We start from the raw sequence: 16,632 nt of genomic DNA on the forward strand, positions 1-16,632 counted from the left end.
TTCTATTCTATTCTAGATGCACTAATCAGGAAGTTAGTCTATCCTATGTATTGTAAACTCGCTCATTTCAGTGATTTATTTTATAACCCACCAGGGTTGGGGAGTTACATGTAAGGGATTAGAAAACAATTGTAACTGTAATCCTTTACTTTACCAGCAAACATATTGTAATCAGATTACAGATACTTTGGAAAAACTAGATGATTACTTTGAGGATTACTTTTAAATTCAGAAAAGATGTTTGCGAAAAAAAATATTTGACACTTCTCTGTTTTCTCAATGACATTCAAATCAGCATTGAAAAAAGGCTGTATTCCACCCGAGCGAGTCTGACCACTGTGATGACGCACCAAATGTGTTTGATGGATCGAGGGAAAAGAGCATGAATTAGGTTTTTGTAGGCTACCGTACAAGCTATGTCTTACAATGGTGCGACTGCTGTCGGCATCAAAAGATTATCCAACTTGAATAAACGCTTGAAGGTAAGGATGACAGTAGTGGTGTAGTCTACGGCGATACGGATATCACTTATTATTGATATCTACATAGCACATTGATGTGAATCACACTGCTGCTCTCTCATTTAGCTATTTGCGGCTTACGGATTGTGGTTGTTGTGGATGGCTGTTCACAAATCTAAATGTGTATTTGAACCCAATAATGGTTGAATTCAAGAAGTTTATTTTTGAAACCAGTGGACAGCCAGTGAAAAATGCGCTCTTGCAACAGCTGCACAGTGCGGATCCCAGCCTATGGAATAAAAGTTTTTTTTTTATTGCTCAATCTAATTCATGCTGATCATGTTTTTAATCCATGTGGACACATGCTAATGGACTAATGGACACATGCTCAAACTCGCACACTTTTGATAGACAATCTGTAGTTGCTACATCCATTTTTGCACTAGTAAATTATATATATTAATGTGAAGAAATTATTTTATTTTATTATTAAATATAGTAACAAGTGATGGGTTAGAAGAGGCCTACATAACCAACCCATAAAGTAAAATTTTACATCCATATATGTCCAGCTATGTAAACTTTAACATTGATTTATCCTGCAATATATACATTTTTGTATTCTTCTAATGACTCTTAAGGGGAAAGTAATTTAAAAGTAACAATATGTAATCAGATTACGTTACTGAGTTTGGGTAATCCAAAAGTTGCATTACTGATTACAATTTTGTGACAGGTAACTAGTAACTGTAACGGATTACATTTAGAAAGTAACCTACCCAACCCTGTACCCCACTCTATAATGCAAAGTGAGTGATGACACTGTGTGGAAGCAGGGCTTGAATGCGATGTTGCATTGAGTGTCCATCCACAGAAACTACAGCTGTCCAAACAGCACTTGTGTACCTGGCTGCCTGCTCGCCCGCTTAGTTGTGTACTCAGCCTCTTCTGCTGGCCAGCGATCTCACTGTCCTTTCACATTTCAACATGAGCTTTTCTTTCACTGTGTGCTTGAAGCACAACTCTTTCCCTAACATGCAGAGAAAGTTACCTCTCTCTCTGTCTTGACTACAGAGTGACAAAGACAGAGTTTAACTGTGTGGTGTAATTTGCATCTATTATAAACTCATGAGAAAGATGGTGATGATGTGTCATCAGCAGGCCTTTAAGCTCAACATCAACCCTATGGGACTCCATAGTACAGACACGGAGCACTGGCTGTAAGAAATCCCAAAGAACGGCAGTCTTAAGTGCACAACAACTTGATCAATGCTTGGAGGCATGTAGGTGTTGCTTCTAGCTCTGTGTTCTGATTGCCGGTGCCGCAGAATGTCTGGTAAATGATAGACAGAGGCAGCAGTAACATGTCAGGGCCCTGGTTGGTGTCTGGCCTTTTCCTATACGTGTGATGAGGCTCTCCCAGTGACATGTCCTTTTATCCTCCCACAGCTGACTGCCAGGTTGTGCCCACAGGGTTTACAGCATCTGGTGAACCTGGAAGACCAACATGCTGCAGTAGACAAATTGCAATTTTAAGGGAACAAACACCTGCCATAGAAGTTCATGCATTTTGTCTTCTAAAGCGATGTGTAGACATTTGATATTGACATTGAACGACATGACACAACTTGTTTCACCTTGTTTCATCTCGTGACTAGTGTGGGAAAAACACAATTGTTGGCATGTGATCATTTGAATGTGACTAAAAGCAGAGGTTTGCTGTGTGTAGTTGTGTAATACAGTGATATTGCCCAATCTAACATGACTAGCCGGCTGGCTGTCTGTGTGGCCAGAGGCTTGCCTGAAGAAATCTTTCAGCATTCCAGTACATAGGAGATCATGTAGTCATAGAAACAGTGTGTTCATCTGAGCCAGACCGGCAGTGGGGGTCAAGTGATGAGAATAACACCTCAGCCCAGACTGTGACTCACTATGTAACTAATGTTTAAAACATAGTGATATCCAAAAACTATGCCATATGTTTTCATTGGCATTTTGGGTCAGGTGCACATGCGCTCATAGCTTCCTTCAGCAAGGCATCTTACAAATGCCAGCCTCACTATATAGTATAGAGGGAGAGCCCATGTGAGAGAGAAGTGATGGAGATGGCACCTTTGAGCCGTTAGTAGTGTGTACATTTTCCTCTAATGGGTTACTTTTACCTGCTGAGAGTTTAATTAAAAAACAAAGCGGCTCCATTTGAAGTCCATTACTATGCTAATGTTTTGTTAGCGGGGAGGGGGGTGATTAAGCAGGTTTTAGGGCTGACTGGAGCTGGCCCTGGGGACTAGAAGGATGGCACTTCTTATTTGGCTTCATTACTTTCTACACGCGTCTAAACACACCAACCTAAGATACATGCTGAGACCATACTGCTATGGAGCCATATCCTTTAGGATTATTAAAAGTAATGGTGCTCTAGATTACCATTTTGTTATGCCCTAGATTTGAAATGTAATTGAGTGTAAATTAACAAGTTTAGTGTTGTTTTAGTTATGATGACAGTCCATACTCTCGCATGTCAAGTCCCTCTCTATGCTGTGTGTTTTACAACTGTGGTTATCACTGTAAGCAATTAGACAAAGTAGGGTTATAGTTGAGGCTACTATATTTAGAACATGTGCCTCTGTGGTCTAAAGTGCTGTCTAGTAGCCAACACAATTGTACATAACAAAGTCATTTTCTAAATGTTAAGGATCGCCATCTATGCACAAAGGAACATCTGGGCATCACATGTTTTTGCACGTAACATACATCCACAACCAGTAAAGCTGTTCAACTCTATATCTAATATTCATGCTGTTACACTTCAGTCTTCCTTGGAACAGAGTTAACATGTTTTTAACAGGAGCTGCTGTTTATCAGTATCCTTGGCCTCTGGTCTCTCCCTCCACCCCTCTTTCCCTCCACCCCTCTCTCCTCTGGTCTCTCCTTCCACCCTTCTCTTCTCTGGTCTCTCCCTCCACTCCTCTCTCCTCTGGTCTCTGCCTCCACCCCTCTCTCCTCTGGTCGCTGCCTCCACCCTTCTCTTCTCTGGTCTCTGCCTCCACCCCTCTTTCCTCTGGTCTTTCCCTCCACCCCTCTCTCCTCTGGTCTCTCCTTCCACCCTTCTCTTCTCTGGTCTCTCCCTCCACTCCTCTCTCCTCTGGTCTCTGCCTCCACCCCTCTTTCCTCTGGTCTCTCCCTCCAACCCTCTTTCCCTCCACCCCTCTCTCCTCTGGTCGCTGCCTCCACCCTTCTCCTTGGTTTCCAGGAGACAGACAACTTGGGCTCTTGTTGGACTGCGGTGGAGATGGATGGCTGGAGAGAAAGGTCAAGCCAGAGATGTAGCCTGTAAATCAATGAGCTTCCAGCCATGCGGTGTTGACCGATTGCTCCACAGGTCCTCAGTCTGCATTCAGTGTCCGGAGACCTTCCTGTGGCTGTGACCCTGTTCCATACACCTCATCCCTCACGTCTAGGTGATTGACATGGCCAGCCTTACAGGCCCACCCGCTTCCTAGTGAAACAAGGAGGGCCATCTTCAAAGTGATTGTTTACAGCTGTTCCGTGGGTTAATCCTGATCCTCTCTTTCTTTTGAAGGGGATGCGAGGACATAATAGCCTGGGCTATTCTCCCACTAAATTGTTATGCTATTTCTCTGGTTGTTTAATAGCAAAAGGGGAGTAGGTGAGACGAGACCATGTGCTGCTAAATGTACCATGATTATCAAGCCACAAACTCCTCCATACCTCTTTCTCATCCTCCGGGCTCCTCTTTTATCCCTTTCTCTCAGCCTGATCCTTATCACTGTGGCAGAAGCATTGAAAGTAATGTCTTTAGTGGGAAATCATTGGCAACATGTGGTGAAAGCTTAAGATGTTGTCACACTTTAAGTTGCTTCTAATCTGTTCAAAGGGAAAGTGCATACTTCTGCAGTGGGCCTTAGCAGGAGAAAGAAAGAAGAGGAACAGGGAGGTGAAAACCCACGACTCCAAAGGCTGAGGCCTCTCAGCTGCACTGAGCTTTTCCTTTGACCAGACTAGGGATATATATTTTTTAAATATCTCTATCTGAGGAAGCTTTTCAAAAAGTTGAGTAATTTCCATCTTAAAGTGCTTTGAGGGTGCATAGCTGAATTCGCCATAGGTGAATGCAGAGTAATGATGAAATGCTGCTGTTCCATTTACTGTTTTACATTGCTTTTAGCAAGGTCAGAGTATAGGTTCTTGTGAATCTCAGTACAGCTAGCTAGAATGTGAGCATGACAGAAAGAAAGAGAGAGAGAGAGAGAGAGAGAGAGAGAGAGAGAGAGAGAGAGAGAGAGAGAGAGAGAGAGAGAGAGAGAGAGAGAGAGAGAGAGAGAGAGAGAGAGAGAGAGAGAGAGAGAGAGAGAGAGAGAGAGAGAGAGAGAGAGAGAGAGAGAGAGGGAGAGAGAGAGAGAGAGAGAGAGAGAGAGAGAGAGAGAGAGAGAGAGAGAGAGAGAGAGAAAGCGAGAGAGAAATAAATAAAAAATAAATAGAGAAAAAATAAGAGGCAAAGATATTGAGTGCTAAGAGATGGAAGGATGGAAGGATGAATGATTCCCCTGGGAGCCATCTTAAAGGTATCTGCTGAGATGATCTTTTATTCTACTGATGAGGTCCAATGCTGAGAACGCCTGGGTAAATATTGGCACTTTGCTGCTTGAAACGTGGTCATTGATCCACACTAGAGGGTCTTATCGGCTGATCTGTGCGCTCAGGTGTGGGAGGAGAGAAACGCAGATCCTGACTGCAAACGAAAGCAGGGACAGAGGATCCTGCTGGTGGTCCTCTTTGTGGTCCGTGCTCTATCTCCGTCCTCAGTAAGTGTATAACAGCACAGCTGCTGAGCACACAACAAACAACAGTCTTCTTAACGCAGGCTTCAATAGACGGGTCACTATGGGCAGCAGCAGAAACTGATGCATTCTTTTTTCATTGGTTCATTTTGGGCAGATTCTGATTTCAAATGGCATTTTGAGTCCTTGAGACAGTTTGTCATTTTTGAGTGATATGAGTCGGTTTGTAAAAGGATATTGAAAAACCATGCTAGCCCAGCACTACACCAACTGCTGCATCTTATCCCTCTTGCCCCATTAGCTTTTACAAAGAGCTTAGCCTACACTTCAAACTGCAGACCCTGTTCATCTTAGGGCTGGAGTCAGCATGACCTTGATAGTTGATGTGTTTATTATAGTATTTTACAGATCAGCGTGATCATCATCATCTGTGTCTTTCCCCTGTCTCCCGTGGGCATGTTCTCCCCACCGCCCGGGCCTCTATCTGCTAATCAGGTAATGTTATGGAGGTTGAATAGCGTGCCTCCCTCTGGTTGTCCTTCACTGCTCACACACTGGTGTTGTTTTAAAGAGCATTCTTTAGGAGCTGAACTTGGAAAGGTATTAAAGTGGGATTAGGCTCCTCCACAATCCAGTGCTTGTGTCATTCAGGGAGCTGTGTTCTCCTTTCTGCACCGCGACCCCCCCCCCCCCCTGTTTGATTGTAGCTAGCCGCGGGAGTCGGAGTGACTGGGCCTTTCAAAGGAGAGGGGTTAAATCCCTAGTCCAGTGCTCCCTGCTAATTCCCCTTGTTCCTTAGAGAAGGATTTACTTCTGCTGCCAGCTTCTGAAAGGCCCTCTCTGCCCATCCGAAAAGTCGCCGGTGCCTTCCTGTGGAGGTGTGGTTGCCATAGAAGGGGCGTCATGCATGGATATTCCATCTGAACCCCACTGAGAATGGGGTACAGGGGCCGACAACAGGCTAGAAGTCTGGATTAGACCAGAGGACAAAGCAGGACAGGAAGATTCCAGAAGGGACAAATAGGAATTACAGCACCAAAAATAATGCAAAGTGACAGAGGGGAAATAGAAAAATAATGGCTTACAAGATTAGAATCGTAGAGGAAAAGAAAGAAAGAAAAGAAGGGTCTGAATAAGAATGTTTTTATCTGGGTGAGAAGATTTGAGAGAGCGGTTGAAGGTGAATGTGGAATCTGGGACATATCAAAACCATACTAACAAGTCATTTCCTCTGCCTTTCTCCTCTCAGACGCCAATCATTAGCTAAACATTAGAGCTGGACCTCTGGGCTGGTCACCACACATTCATCCCCTCATGTCCCTCAACCCCAGCATGCAACAGTTAGACAGTCCTTCTCTCTAAAGTTATGAATTATTATTCATCTATCTTGTGAATATTTAGATTTGTTTAAACAGCGATAGCCAACATTCCATGCAACTGTAAGGTTGATCCACGAGGACTTTTTGTTTTACTCCTACACTTTTGCGGTAGATATTGGATTACAGATGTAGGACCTTAATTTGTTCGCTCTTTTGTTGCTGAGAATTTTCCTGCATAGCAGGAAATGCAAACTTTTTGTGTATACAAGGTTTAAGTTTGTAATTTCCACTTTAAAATTTCAGACTTGATATGCCCTAACGAAAAATATATCAACCCCTACAAAAAAATGCCATTAATTATACTCCACATAATAATTCACATTTCCTGTTAATGCAGGATTATTTTCCTGCTGTAGCAAACTGTTTCAAATTAAGATCCTACATCTGTATGTATGTCCCTGCTATTATCGTTTGACACAGCTTGAATATTTAATGTGTAATTGCTTGCTGCCCATGTAATGCAGGGCTGCCTTGCAAAATATACTTTGGTCTCAGTGGGACTCTGCCTAAACAAAGGTTAAATTAATATTAGGTGATGTTTAAGATGATATGAATTACACATTTTGTTGGATCACAGTAATTTCATCGTTGAGCAGATAAGCATCATTCTGTAGGTCTGCAGGTTGCTTTCACAAGAAATCAGCTTGTTTGCAAAATGTGCCAAAAATATATTTTTTAAGCGATTATCCTCTAGGTTTTTCCATAGTTTAATAATAATCGTCTTAATGTATTGTAATAATTGAAAGATTAAAGCATGCGTGTGCCAATTCTGATATCTCTGTTGTTTTGCCATTATAGTGAGAAAAGTTTGGCTTGCTGACAACAGTCTGATTTGTAGTAACTGGCCGCTCAAAGATGGAGCTGATATGAGATGTAGAGACTAGAAACAGCAACCAAACGTGTCTCTTGTTTCAACCATGCAAGCAGCTGCTCTACTGAACTGTGTGGCAGACACAAACTCCCTATCAGTTCTCAATCAGCACCTACAATAATATTAGCATGACAAAACCTTCCCTGGGTTTCTCTCCCCTCATATTTAAACATATTCATCACTATCGCTCATCCCTGTCCTGAAACAGCAGATGATGTCAATTGCTGCTCTCTCTCTCTCTCTCTATTCCCTCCCTCTCGCTCTCTCCCTTGCACAATGAAATAGATGTTCACCACAAATAGATAGGCGGCTGCCAGCTGTCCTCCAGACCAACGAAAACAAAGAGCATGCTAATAAAACCAGCTTCACGGCTGGACAACATCAACCACACTCTCTGCCTCCTTGCCCAGTTAATGATTCTCCTTCTGAACGACAGCAAATGAATTAAAACTCTCCCAGCCACCAATAAAACAATACAAACAGTTTGACATCTTCCTGAAAGGATATAATGGAAGATGGAAGTGTTAATGCACCATAGAGGCTGGTTTAGGATGGCCAGATGAGATTTAAAACAGTGTGATGAGTAGGAGGAGATTAATCAGATATAGTGGGTGTAGAAAAGTACGAGGACACAGTGGGCATGTTCCAGTTCCTAGTCATTACTCAAACAGACCATGCTGACAACCTGCAAAGAATCAGATGCTAATCTGACAGAGAAACAGTGATTACGATAAACAAATAAAAAGAGAAAAAAGGACATGTAGGGTTTAATGTGCTGATTCTAATTGAGCATCATAACTGACTGAACCCAGTGTCGGTCAGCTGTCTGAGGCTAAGAGGCATTTAGGTGCCCATGACCAAGCTCTGTTGGAGTGGCATGGGGATAGGGGGACCCTAGTCACTTACACACATGAACTCCAGTCAAAGGGATCACTCACTGGTACTGGCTGCACACAGAATCAGCCACAGCGGCCTGTCACCCTCAAACACACTTAATAATAAAAAAATGATGACAGGTCAAGCTCGGGAGACTAAGTTGACCCCCCTTGATTCTGTGATCAGATTGTATTATTAATGTAACGTACGTTGTTGATTAATCTGATTAGTAATGGTGCCTTTTCTCTCACCTTCCATAGATTGTTTGCCGCCAAGTGTAGTGGATGCCTGGAGAAGATCGCCCCCACAGAGTTTGTGATGCGTGCTCTGGAGTGTGTATACCACCTCAACTGCTTCTCCTGCTGTGTGTGTGACCGGCAGCTGAGAAAAGGGGATGAGTTTGTCTTGAAGGAGGGCCAGCTGCTGTGTAAGAGTGACTACGAGAAGGAGAAGGACCTGCTCAGTTCTGTCAGCCCGGACGACTCCGACTCAGGTAAGACCAAATCCTATCGCAGTCAGTACAGTACAATACAGTACACGCAGAAACAGAAGAACACACACTCGCACTCACGCAAACACAGACAATTATGAAAACATATTCTGGGTGAGACCCACAGTTTTGAGTGATTTTATTCAGTCATTCATTCATTTTATTCAATGTACAATGGATATTATGGGCAGGGATCAAAAATGTATTGGGCTAGGAAGTCGAAACAGGGAAGACAAAAAGGCACTGTATTAATGGCTGTTGGGTCCTTGTGCCGGCGGGCTCTTTTGCTGGAAATAATTAAATCAGTGTATCATGATGACTGACGGGAGGATTTAGGGCCTTTCTGCAGAAGGCCGAGCGGAGCTCCTCTTATCTTCTCCTCTGTACTCCTCGCCTCCACACAATGAGGCATCTCGCCAAGCCTCACTGTTCAGACCCATCTGGCTCTCATTTAAACATGCACACAAAGGCAGAGAATTTGTCAAACACATCTGTCTGTGTCAACTTTTGTCAACTTAAAGGAATATTTATTTTACTTCCACACTTCGTTTTGTCCTCGTGTATCACATGGGCATTCTTTTGGAGTGTCTCCAAATTCAAGATTTTACATGAACAGAGGTTAACCTCGGCATATACAGAAAATAAAATATAGAAATCAACTGGTGAAATACAGTTTAGCATACTACACCACACTATTTACAGTAGAGAATCAGAACCAGATGACAGCAGACAGAACGAAACCATCATGTATGCATCTCTAAGCCATCACTGGAAGCCCACATCATTTGTTGCTTTAATTGAAAGTGCTGCTGTTTCTGAGAACACTGCCTTTCACTCACCCAGGCCTTGAATGTTGTAATGAATGCATTGGGGACACATTATTTAACATTGGATTTGATCATTATCTTTGTAAACTCATGAAGTTTAGCATTTTAAGTATGAGTATCTTTATATTATGTACACTGATATTGCTTGTCAGATTAATGATCTAATGTCCATCACACTATGTGATGATAAAAGATGGCACATTATGTGTGCCAATAGAGAGACACCAAGATCCCTTTATGGACACATGCAATTACAATAGACAATAACAAAACCCATCAGCTTTCCACCTTTTGGTAAGAATGTCTTAGAACCTTTTCCAATTGTATTCTTTATGCATAGCATATTTTTAGTATTTTTGTCTGTTGGGACCCAGTGTACATTTTACTATTATTTTCGGGTTCTGAAATCTATATTTGATATTTCCTCTGATATTTTGAGTTCATTTCCCATATGCAGTCATGCTGCCTTTTCATGTTGTGGTGGATCCGCTATGTAGGATTCTTACCAAAGATTTATTTGGTGTAAAACAGCCAAAGCTGAGTGTAATTAATTACCAATGACATAATGTCAAATCCAATGACAAATGTGCATATACCATTGTGCTTCTCTGGTAAGTCCTCTGAAAGTCTAATCGTGCATGTGGCCTATTCGTTTTGTAATAAATTCATAAGAAACTATTAAAACCACGTGTCTCCTTTCATTATGGATACACTTGTGGAGTCGGAATCTCTTGGAATTGGAAAGAACATCTATTTACCAGCAGACTTTCTTAGAAGGTGTCAGCTCAAACCCATACTGATATTGGTGAAAAATGGTATCTCCATGCAGAGAAAAGCGACGATGGGGATCTGGGTATCAAGCAGGAGAAAGGCACCGGAGGCCAGGGGAAGGGAGATGATGGGAAGGACCCCAGAAGGCCCAAGCGACCCCGCACCATTCTGAACACTCAGCAGAGACGAGCCTTCAAAGCCTCCTTCGAGGTGTCCTCCAAGCCCTGCAGAAAGGTGAGACCTTCTCCTCTCCTCCACATGACCTAGTCACCACCAAAGCAGCTCTATTTTCACCAGACAGACAGAGTTAATCCCACTGTCTGCCTACTGAACACTCAACGGAGATGAAAACTAACACTTTGTTTAACCTCTAGCACGAAGGCGGCTAGCTGCAGTTTGAGCACAAAAGTAGCTATGAGGAACAAGTGTATTTAGGCTACAGAGAATGAACTGAAAGAATGACCTACATTTGGAAAACTACTGTAAATGTCTGCACGGCTACAGTATACACACAGTATGAACTGAAAGCTGGCTTTTGTGAGAAGACAAGCAACAAAATCAATCTTTTAAGCTTACTTTGAGGTGTTTTTGTAGTATACGGTAGATGCAAATCCAATACTAATACTTCATAATATCCCCATGGACAGAATGACATGTGGAGAGTTGAAGGAATGCCATGAGACCTACAGTAGTTTTACAAATAAAATTCACAAATTTGAAAAATCTCCAGCACCTCAGAGCTGTGCTTTGAAGTGGCTAGCAACACTCTGGTCTGTGTTAACTGAGGTAGAGGGTCTGCCCTGCGCCAAATGACATTCTGAAAGAGAGGAACTGCATCCATAGTGGAGGCCCTAAAAGCATTCACTGCACCCGCTCCAAAGCTTTGAAGAGGCAGTAACCAATAGGTCCAAAAAGACTGCCGCAATCTGTAGTTAAGTGTTTGTTTTCTTGTGTGATGTTGAAATGCGTTTGTGTTGACTTGTTAAAGGTAAGGGAGACCCTCGCTGCTGAGACAGGCCTCAGTGTTCGTGTGGTGCAGGTGTGGTTTCAAAACCAGAGAGCCAAGGTGAGAGCACAACCACCAGAAAGGCACTGTTGTTTGTGATAATTATGTTATTTGTTACTAATCAAGCAATGCAGTAATAGCAATGCAATACACATAGATTGGCAGTAGTGGGAAAACATTACAGTATTGGAGCTAACAAATCACCACAGATATCAACAATAAATGTAACTATTTCATTGCATTCCATTTAACTCTGTAAAGTTAAAGTGCAATGCATTCAAATCTACCTCAGTCATACGTTGGATGTCTACATCCACCTCCTTTTTTTGATATTATCGTAAAAAGCCTTTGATAACAAAGTACAGTCAGATACGTGTTCCTATAGTTCACTCAGGGGTGAGCAACAAGAAGCATTGTTTTCAAATGAAAAACAGCACGTTAGTTTGGGGAGTTGCTTAAAACTCTGTGTCTTTTTTTTTTAGATGAAGAAGATGGCAAGGAGGCAGCAACAGCAACAAGAACAACAGAATTCTCAAAGGCTTGGCCAAGGTACAGTCTACAGTTTGGGCTGAAGAGGGCCAATAACCACTGCCCCAGAATAATTTTCAATAGCCTTTCAGTAGTTTAAAAACAGATGTTACTGCTTCCGTATTACCATGGCTTCAGACAATTCTTTTGCATTTGACATGGTGTTAAAAGTTGTGATCTGGGATTATCACATAACAGAAATAAAAATGATGATTCAGCCAGCTAAATGTGCAGCATGGCACTTCAATGAGAAACACAGAGGCAGGATAATCACATACTGTATACCACAGCTCTGTGTGACCACTCCAAAAGATGGCATTAATTGAGGCAACATGCAAACCTTTGGAGGAGAACGGTCGTAATGGCTTCTGCTCGTGTGTGACCTCCCACGCATTAGCCCTAGTTTCCACTGGTGTGTGGGGGGGTGGAGGAGGCTAGCTAGCGTCTGTGGCCCCAGTCAGGCGTGGTACATGGGAGACCGTGTCAGCTGTGTGTGTGGGTGGGGAGATTTACAAATGAAAACCTGTTAATCAGTCTTGTATATAAAATGACCCATCCTGTGTGAGTACTGTAGTCCGCATGCTGTAGCCAGGTCAAACACTCACGTTCCCGTTCAGAAACTGCACTCCTGTAATGATGTCATACAAACTGTTTGTCAGGGTTAGAGCCACACCAACAAGTATTCAGAGGCAATCTTCTCAGAATTCAAGACAAATAAAAACAGAGAAAATGAAGAAATATTGCACATAATGCCTTGGCACTGTACCACACCGCGAGGAAGAATCACTAGAGCGGTTGTAAAATGTTCACAAATCATATTATATTTGGAATTTTAGATAAAATGGTGGTAATGATATGATTCCAGGCACAGATGAAAGCTTAATTGAAAGACACACATCCACTATGGAGAAAGGATTTGGTTTCACAATATTGTAAGAAAACACAAGATATATATATATAGGAGGAAGAATCTACACAAAGTATACACAAGACAGAAGATACACGATTTAAGAGATGTTGCACACAGTACATAAATATAGCTGTACAAGCTAAAGCAGCTACCTTTCTTTACTGTGGAAATCCCAAGGCTTACATTGACATTTTATTACTCAACAGCTCTAGAATATTTTTATCAAACTCTGTAGGGAAAGGCATACAGTATGCCCTGAAATGCTGTTGCCCAAAAGTGCATATTGTGAATACTGGATAGGATAGTATGTGAGGAGACATATGTATTTTAGATAACAAAATCTACTGAGTACAGTTAACTTAAACAAGAAAGCATTACAGCAGACATATGTGATGGAAACTTCTGGAACCCCAAATAAATGAATGACAGACATCTTTTCACAAGGGCTCACCACTGTAAAGGAAAGTGCAGGGTGGTGGGCTCCAGTCTCAAACCCACAAGGGCTGTGTGTGCATCCCACTCACCGCTGACTGAGTCAAGAGCTGCCTTCTTCAAGGGAATGCTGGGAGAATCTCCCTTGGCCACAGCAGAGCAGAGAGGGTTTCCATGGAGACAGTGCTCATGGTCTAGTTTCTGTATTAGATTTAGAGTTGATGATTTTCCTCCCAGGAACACAAGAGTCTTCATGTAAAGTCTTTCTCCATGTGGTTGGCTGTGTTACAGAGGTGATGTCCAATCGGATGGAGGGCATGATGAACTCCTTCACGCCACTGGCCCCGCCCCAGCAGCAACTGGTTGCCATGGATCAGAACGGCTACAGTACAGACCCCTTCCAACAGGGCCTCACTCCCCCACAGATGCCCGGAGACCACATGAACCCATATGGTGAGCATCCACCCCCCTACCCCCCTGCTCAACCTTACATGCTCCCCAGTGTGGGACATGTGTTCAGGCCACAGAGCCCTGGCTTAGGCTGCTTGCACAAAGTACAAGCAACCCCCTTCCACATGAGATGACACAAACATACTCACAGGCCACTGGTTTATTTTGAAGTTCATTTCAAAATCAATCCAACATGTTTTCTACTCCCCCTCCTCCTCCCACCCCACAATCACTCAATACGTTCTCTCTGTCTGTGTATGGGGTTTAGTGACATGCAATGCTATGCTATCTGACAGTTTGCATTGCGGACTATGTGAAGAGCTTTTAGATAATCCAAATGGCTTGCGGTAAATTATAATCAAAACAATGGTGAGAATGATGAGTGAAGTAATGTACCACGATGCGAAATAACCATTGTATGTGATTAATATGTGACAATCACAGGGATTTTTATTTGTTTTTTTCATTTAACCTTTATTTAACTAGGTAAGTCAGTTAAGAACAAATTCTTATTTACAATGACGGCCTACCAAAACGCAAAAGGCCTCCTGCGGGGGCGGGGGCTGGGATTAAAATATATATATTTTTAAATATAGGACAAAAACACACATCATGACAAGAGAGACAACACAACACTACGTAAAGAGAGACCTAAGACAACAATATAGCATGGCAGCAACACATGACAACACAGGGATGCAATTGCAAACAAAACACAATAGTTTAAATAAAACTTGAATCAGTTATTTTATTCTTCCATTTAATTTACATATACGGGTTGAAACTGGTAGAAGACCATTTTGAGCAGTGTCTCCAACCCCATAAAGATCGTTTACTAAACTTAATATCATTTCTGAAAGCCTCCATTTTGTGTCTTGCAATTGCAACACCCAAAGTCCCAGTCTCATCACACTTCCTCTGTTTTTATGGGATAAATAGAGGGCAGGATGATATTGCCAACACATTAAAAGATATGTCTCTTCATCACTCTGTCCCTGTCTTTTGTAACAGTGTCATTAAAATCTGGAGTGCAATAAAGTTAACAATTCCCACAAGAAAAATAATAGGAAGAGAAATTATGAGATACGTAAACATTTGCTATTATTGAGCTCTTTTGGATAGATGCCTCTTGTTGACATGTTCCTCTCAGATCCATAGTAACTGTCCCAGAGAGGGCAGGACAATGCTTTCAGAGAGTTATTGTCAAAACAGTTTTCAGAATTATAATGGAATGTAATAACAATCATTCAAAGTGGGCATCAAGACTAACAATTATCACTTTGCAAGACAGTCATAAATATATCAGATTTATTATCAGTGCAATTGGAAGTTGCAGTTTGCTTTTATTCAATGCCCCGTGTATAGTATTTTCTTTGACTGTAAATTATTATATTGTTGCAACAATTTTTTCTCTTTCTCTTCTTTATAGGTAATGATTCAATTTTCCATGACATAGACAGCGACACATCTTTAACCAGCCTCAGTGACTGCTTCATGGCATCTTCAGAAATGAACATGCAAGCACGTGTGGGACCCATTGACCGACTCTATTCCATGCAGAACTCTTACTTTGCATCATGAAAGTATCACATACAGAAATTATATTATGTAATATAGCAGATCATCCACAAACTCTGCTTCTCGCCTTCCTCAACTGCCTCACATCAAGGAGTTTCCACGCTGCTATGGACAAGACAGAAGCAACGACCTGTTCCAATGACTCCTGGATCATGTGCAGACAATGGACTCAAATAGAGGAGAGTGGAGATTCCCTGGGAAAAAACAATTTTCTTTTTTTCTAGAGATTATTGGTAGCATATTTGTATATTACTGCCAGAAAAGTTGCACACCTTTCTTTGTCAACAAAAAGAAAATCAATGGAGCCACCGATTTTAAAAACGCAAACCAAATACTACAGGCCCACCAGTTATCATAATGCATGACTTCATAGTTAATCGTATGACCATAAAACTGAAAAACCCTGAAAAAAAAACCTGTGAGTTGTTGAGATGTGTCCATTTTATAATGCATTCAGCATTAGCATTTTGATCACATTGATAGTTTTAGCCCTAAAGAGAAGATATTGTGTTCATAGTAAATAGACAGTGTGTTCACAAGAGACAATGTGGGTATGTGTGTGTGTATTTGAGTAAGAGTGTGTGAGAGATATAAACATTCAGAAAAATAAAGATGCATTGTGGTGTCCGTTTGGTGTAAATACTTTCCCAAGCAGATTGGTTGTGCATGTTAAAATGGAAAACATTCTATTTATTTAACTATAACATGCTCTTGAAGGTACTTATGAATCTGAAAAGCTTTATTTAAACAGGAGAACATTTTGTTATGTAATTAGTGAGTACATGATTATCACAATTCATTTGTATGCCATTTAATTATGAACCATAACCCTTTTTTCAGCCAAGCTGTAAATGAGCAAAATTGTGCTATTTATTTCATACAGACTTGAGACCATGTAAAATGTACATTTTCAATGTTAAGAAATTGCTAAATTACCAAAGTCGATTGGTTCATTGAATAAACACTATTTCTTCTCCTGATTATAGCTTAATTCATGCTACACTGAAACACATTTGTACTAAAAAGACTGAACCTCATAATAGCAATTGCATCATTTTGTGACCCAGAAGGAATTGTAACATGTATTTTCATGGTACAGAAGTTGTTAAAGAGATGGAACGCAAGGTTTGTTGTTTTTTGGATTAAACTGTGTGAATGGATTAAATTTACAATCATGTTCATTTATGATTTGAGAGAGAGAGAGAGAGAGAGAGATGAGTAGTTTGGGTCACAGAGAAAGAGAGCAGGATC

The 16,632-nt window shown here is 41.6% G+C and overlaps 1 protein-coding gene across 2 annotated transcripts in view; it reads left to right on the forward strand.

Moving 5' to 3' along the window:
* The window catches only part of LOC139545478 (LIM/homeobox protein LMX-1.2-like), a 53,273-nt gene extending 36,912 nt beyond the window's left edge, over positions 1-16,361 (forward strand). For both annotated transcript variants that reach the window (XM_071353289.1, XM_071353290.1), the window contains 6 exons: positions 8,650-8,882; positions 10,536-10,711; positions 11,466-11,543; positions 11,966-12,032; positions 13,645-13,806; positions 15,233-16,361. In XM_071353289.1, coding sequence (XP_071209390.1) covers positions 8,650-8,882; positions 10,536-10,711; positions 11,466-11,543; positions 11,966-12,032; positions 13,645-13,806; positions 15,233-15,384 — 868 coding nt within the window. In that variant the 3' untranslated portion in view covers positions 15,385-16,361. The remainder of the gene's footprint in view (positions 1-8,649; positions 8,883-10,535; positions 10,712-11,465; positions 11,544-11,965; positions 12,033-13,644; positions 13,807-15,232) is intronic.
* Positions 16,362-16,632: the final 271 nt, after the last annotated feature.

The sequence above is a fragment of the Salvelinus alpinus genome, chromosome 19 (assembly GCF_045679555.1).
Source record: "Salvelinus alpinus chromosome 19, SLU_Salpinus.1, whole genome shotgun sequence".
Taxonomy (NCBI): Eukaryota; Metazoa; Chordata; class Actinopteri; order Salmoniformes; family Salmonidae; genus Salvelinus; species Salvelinus alpinus.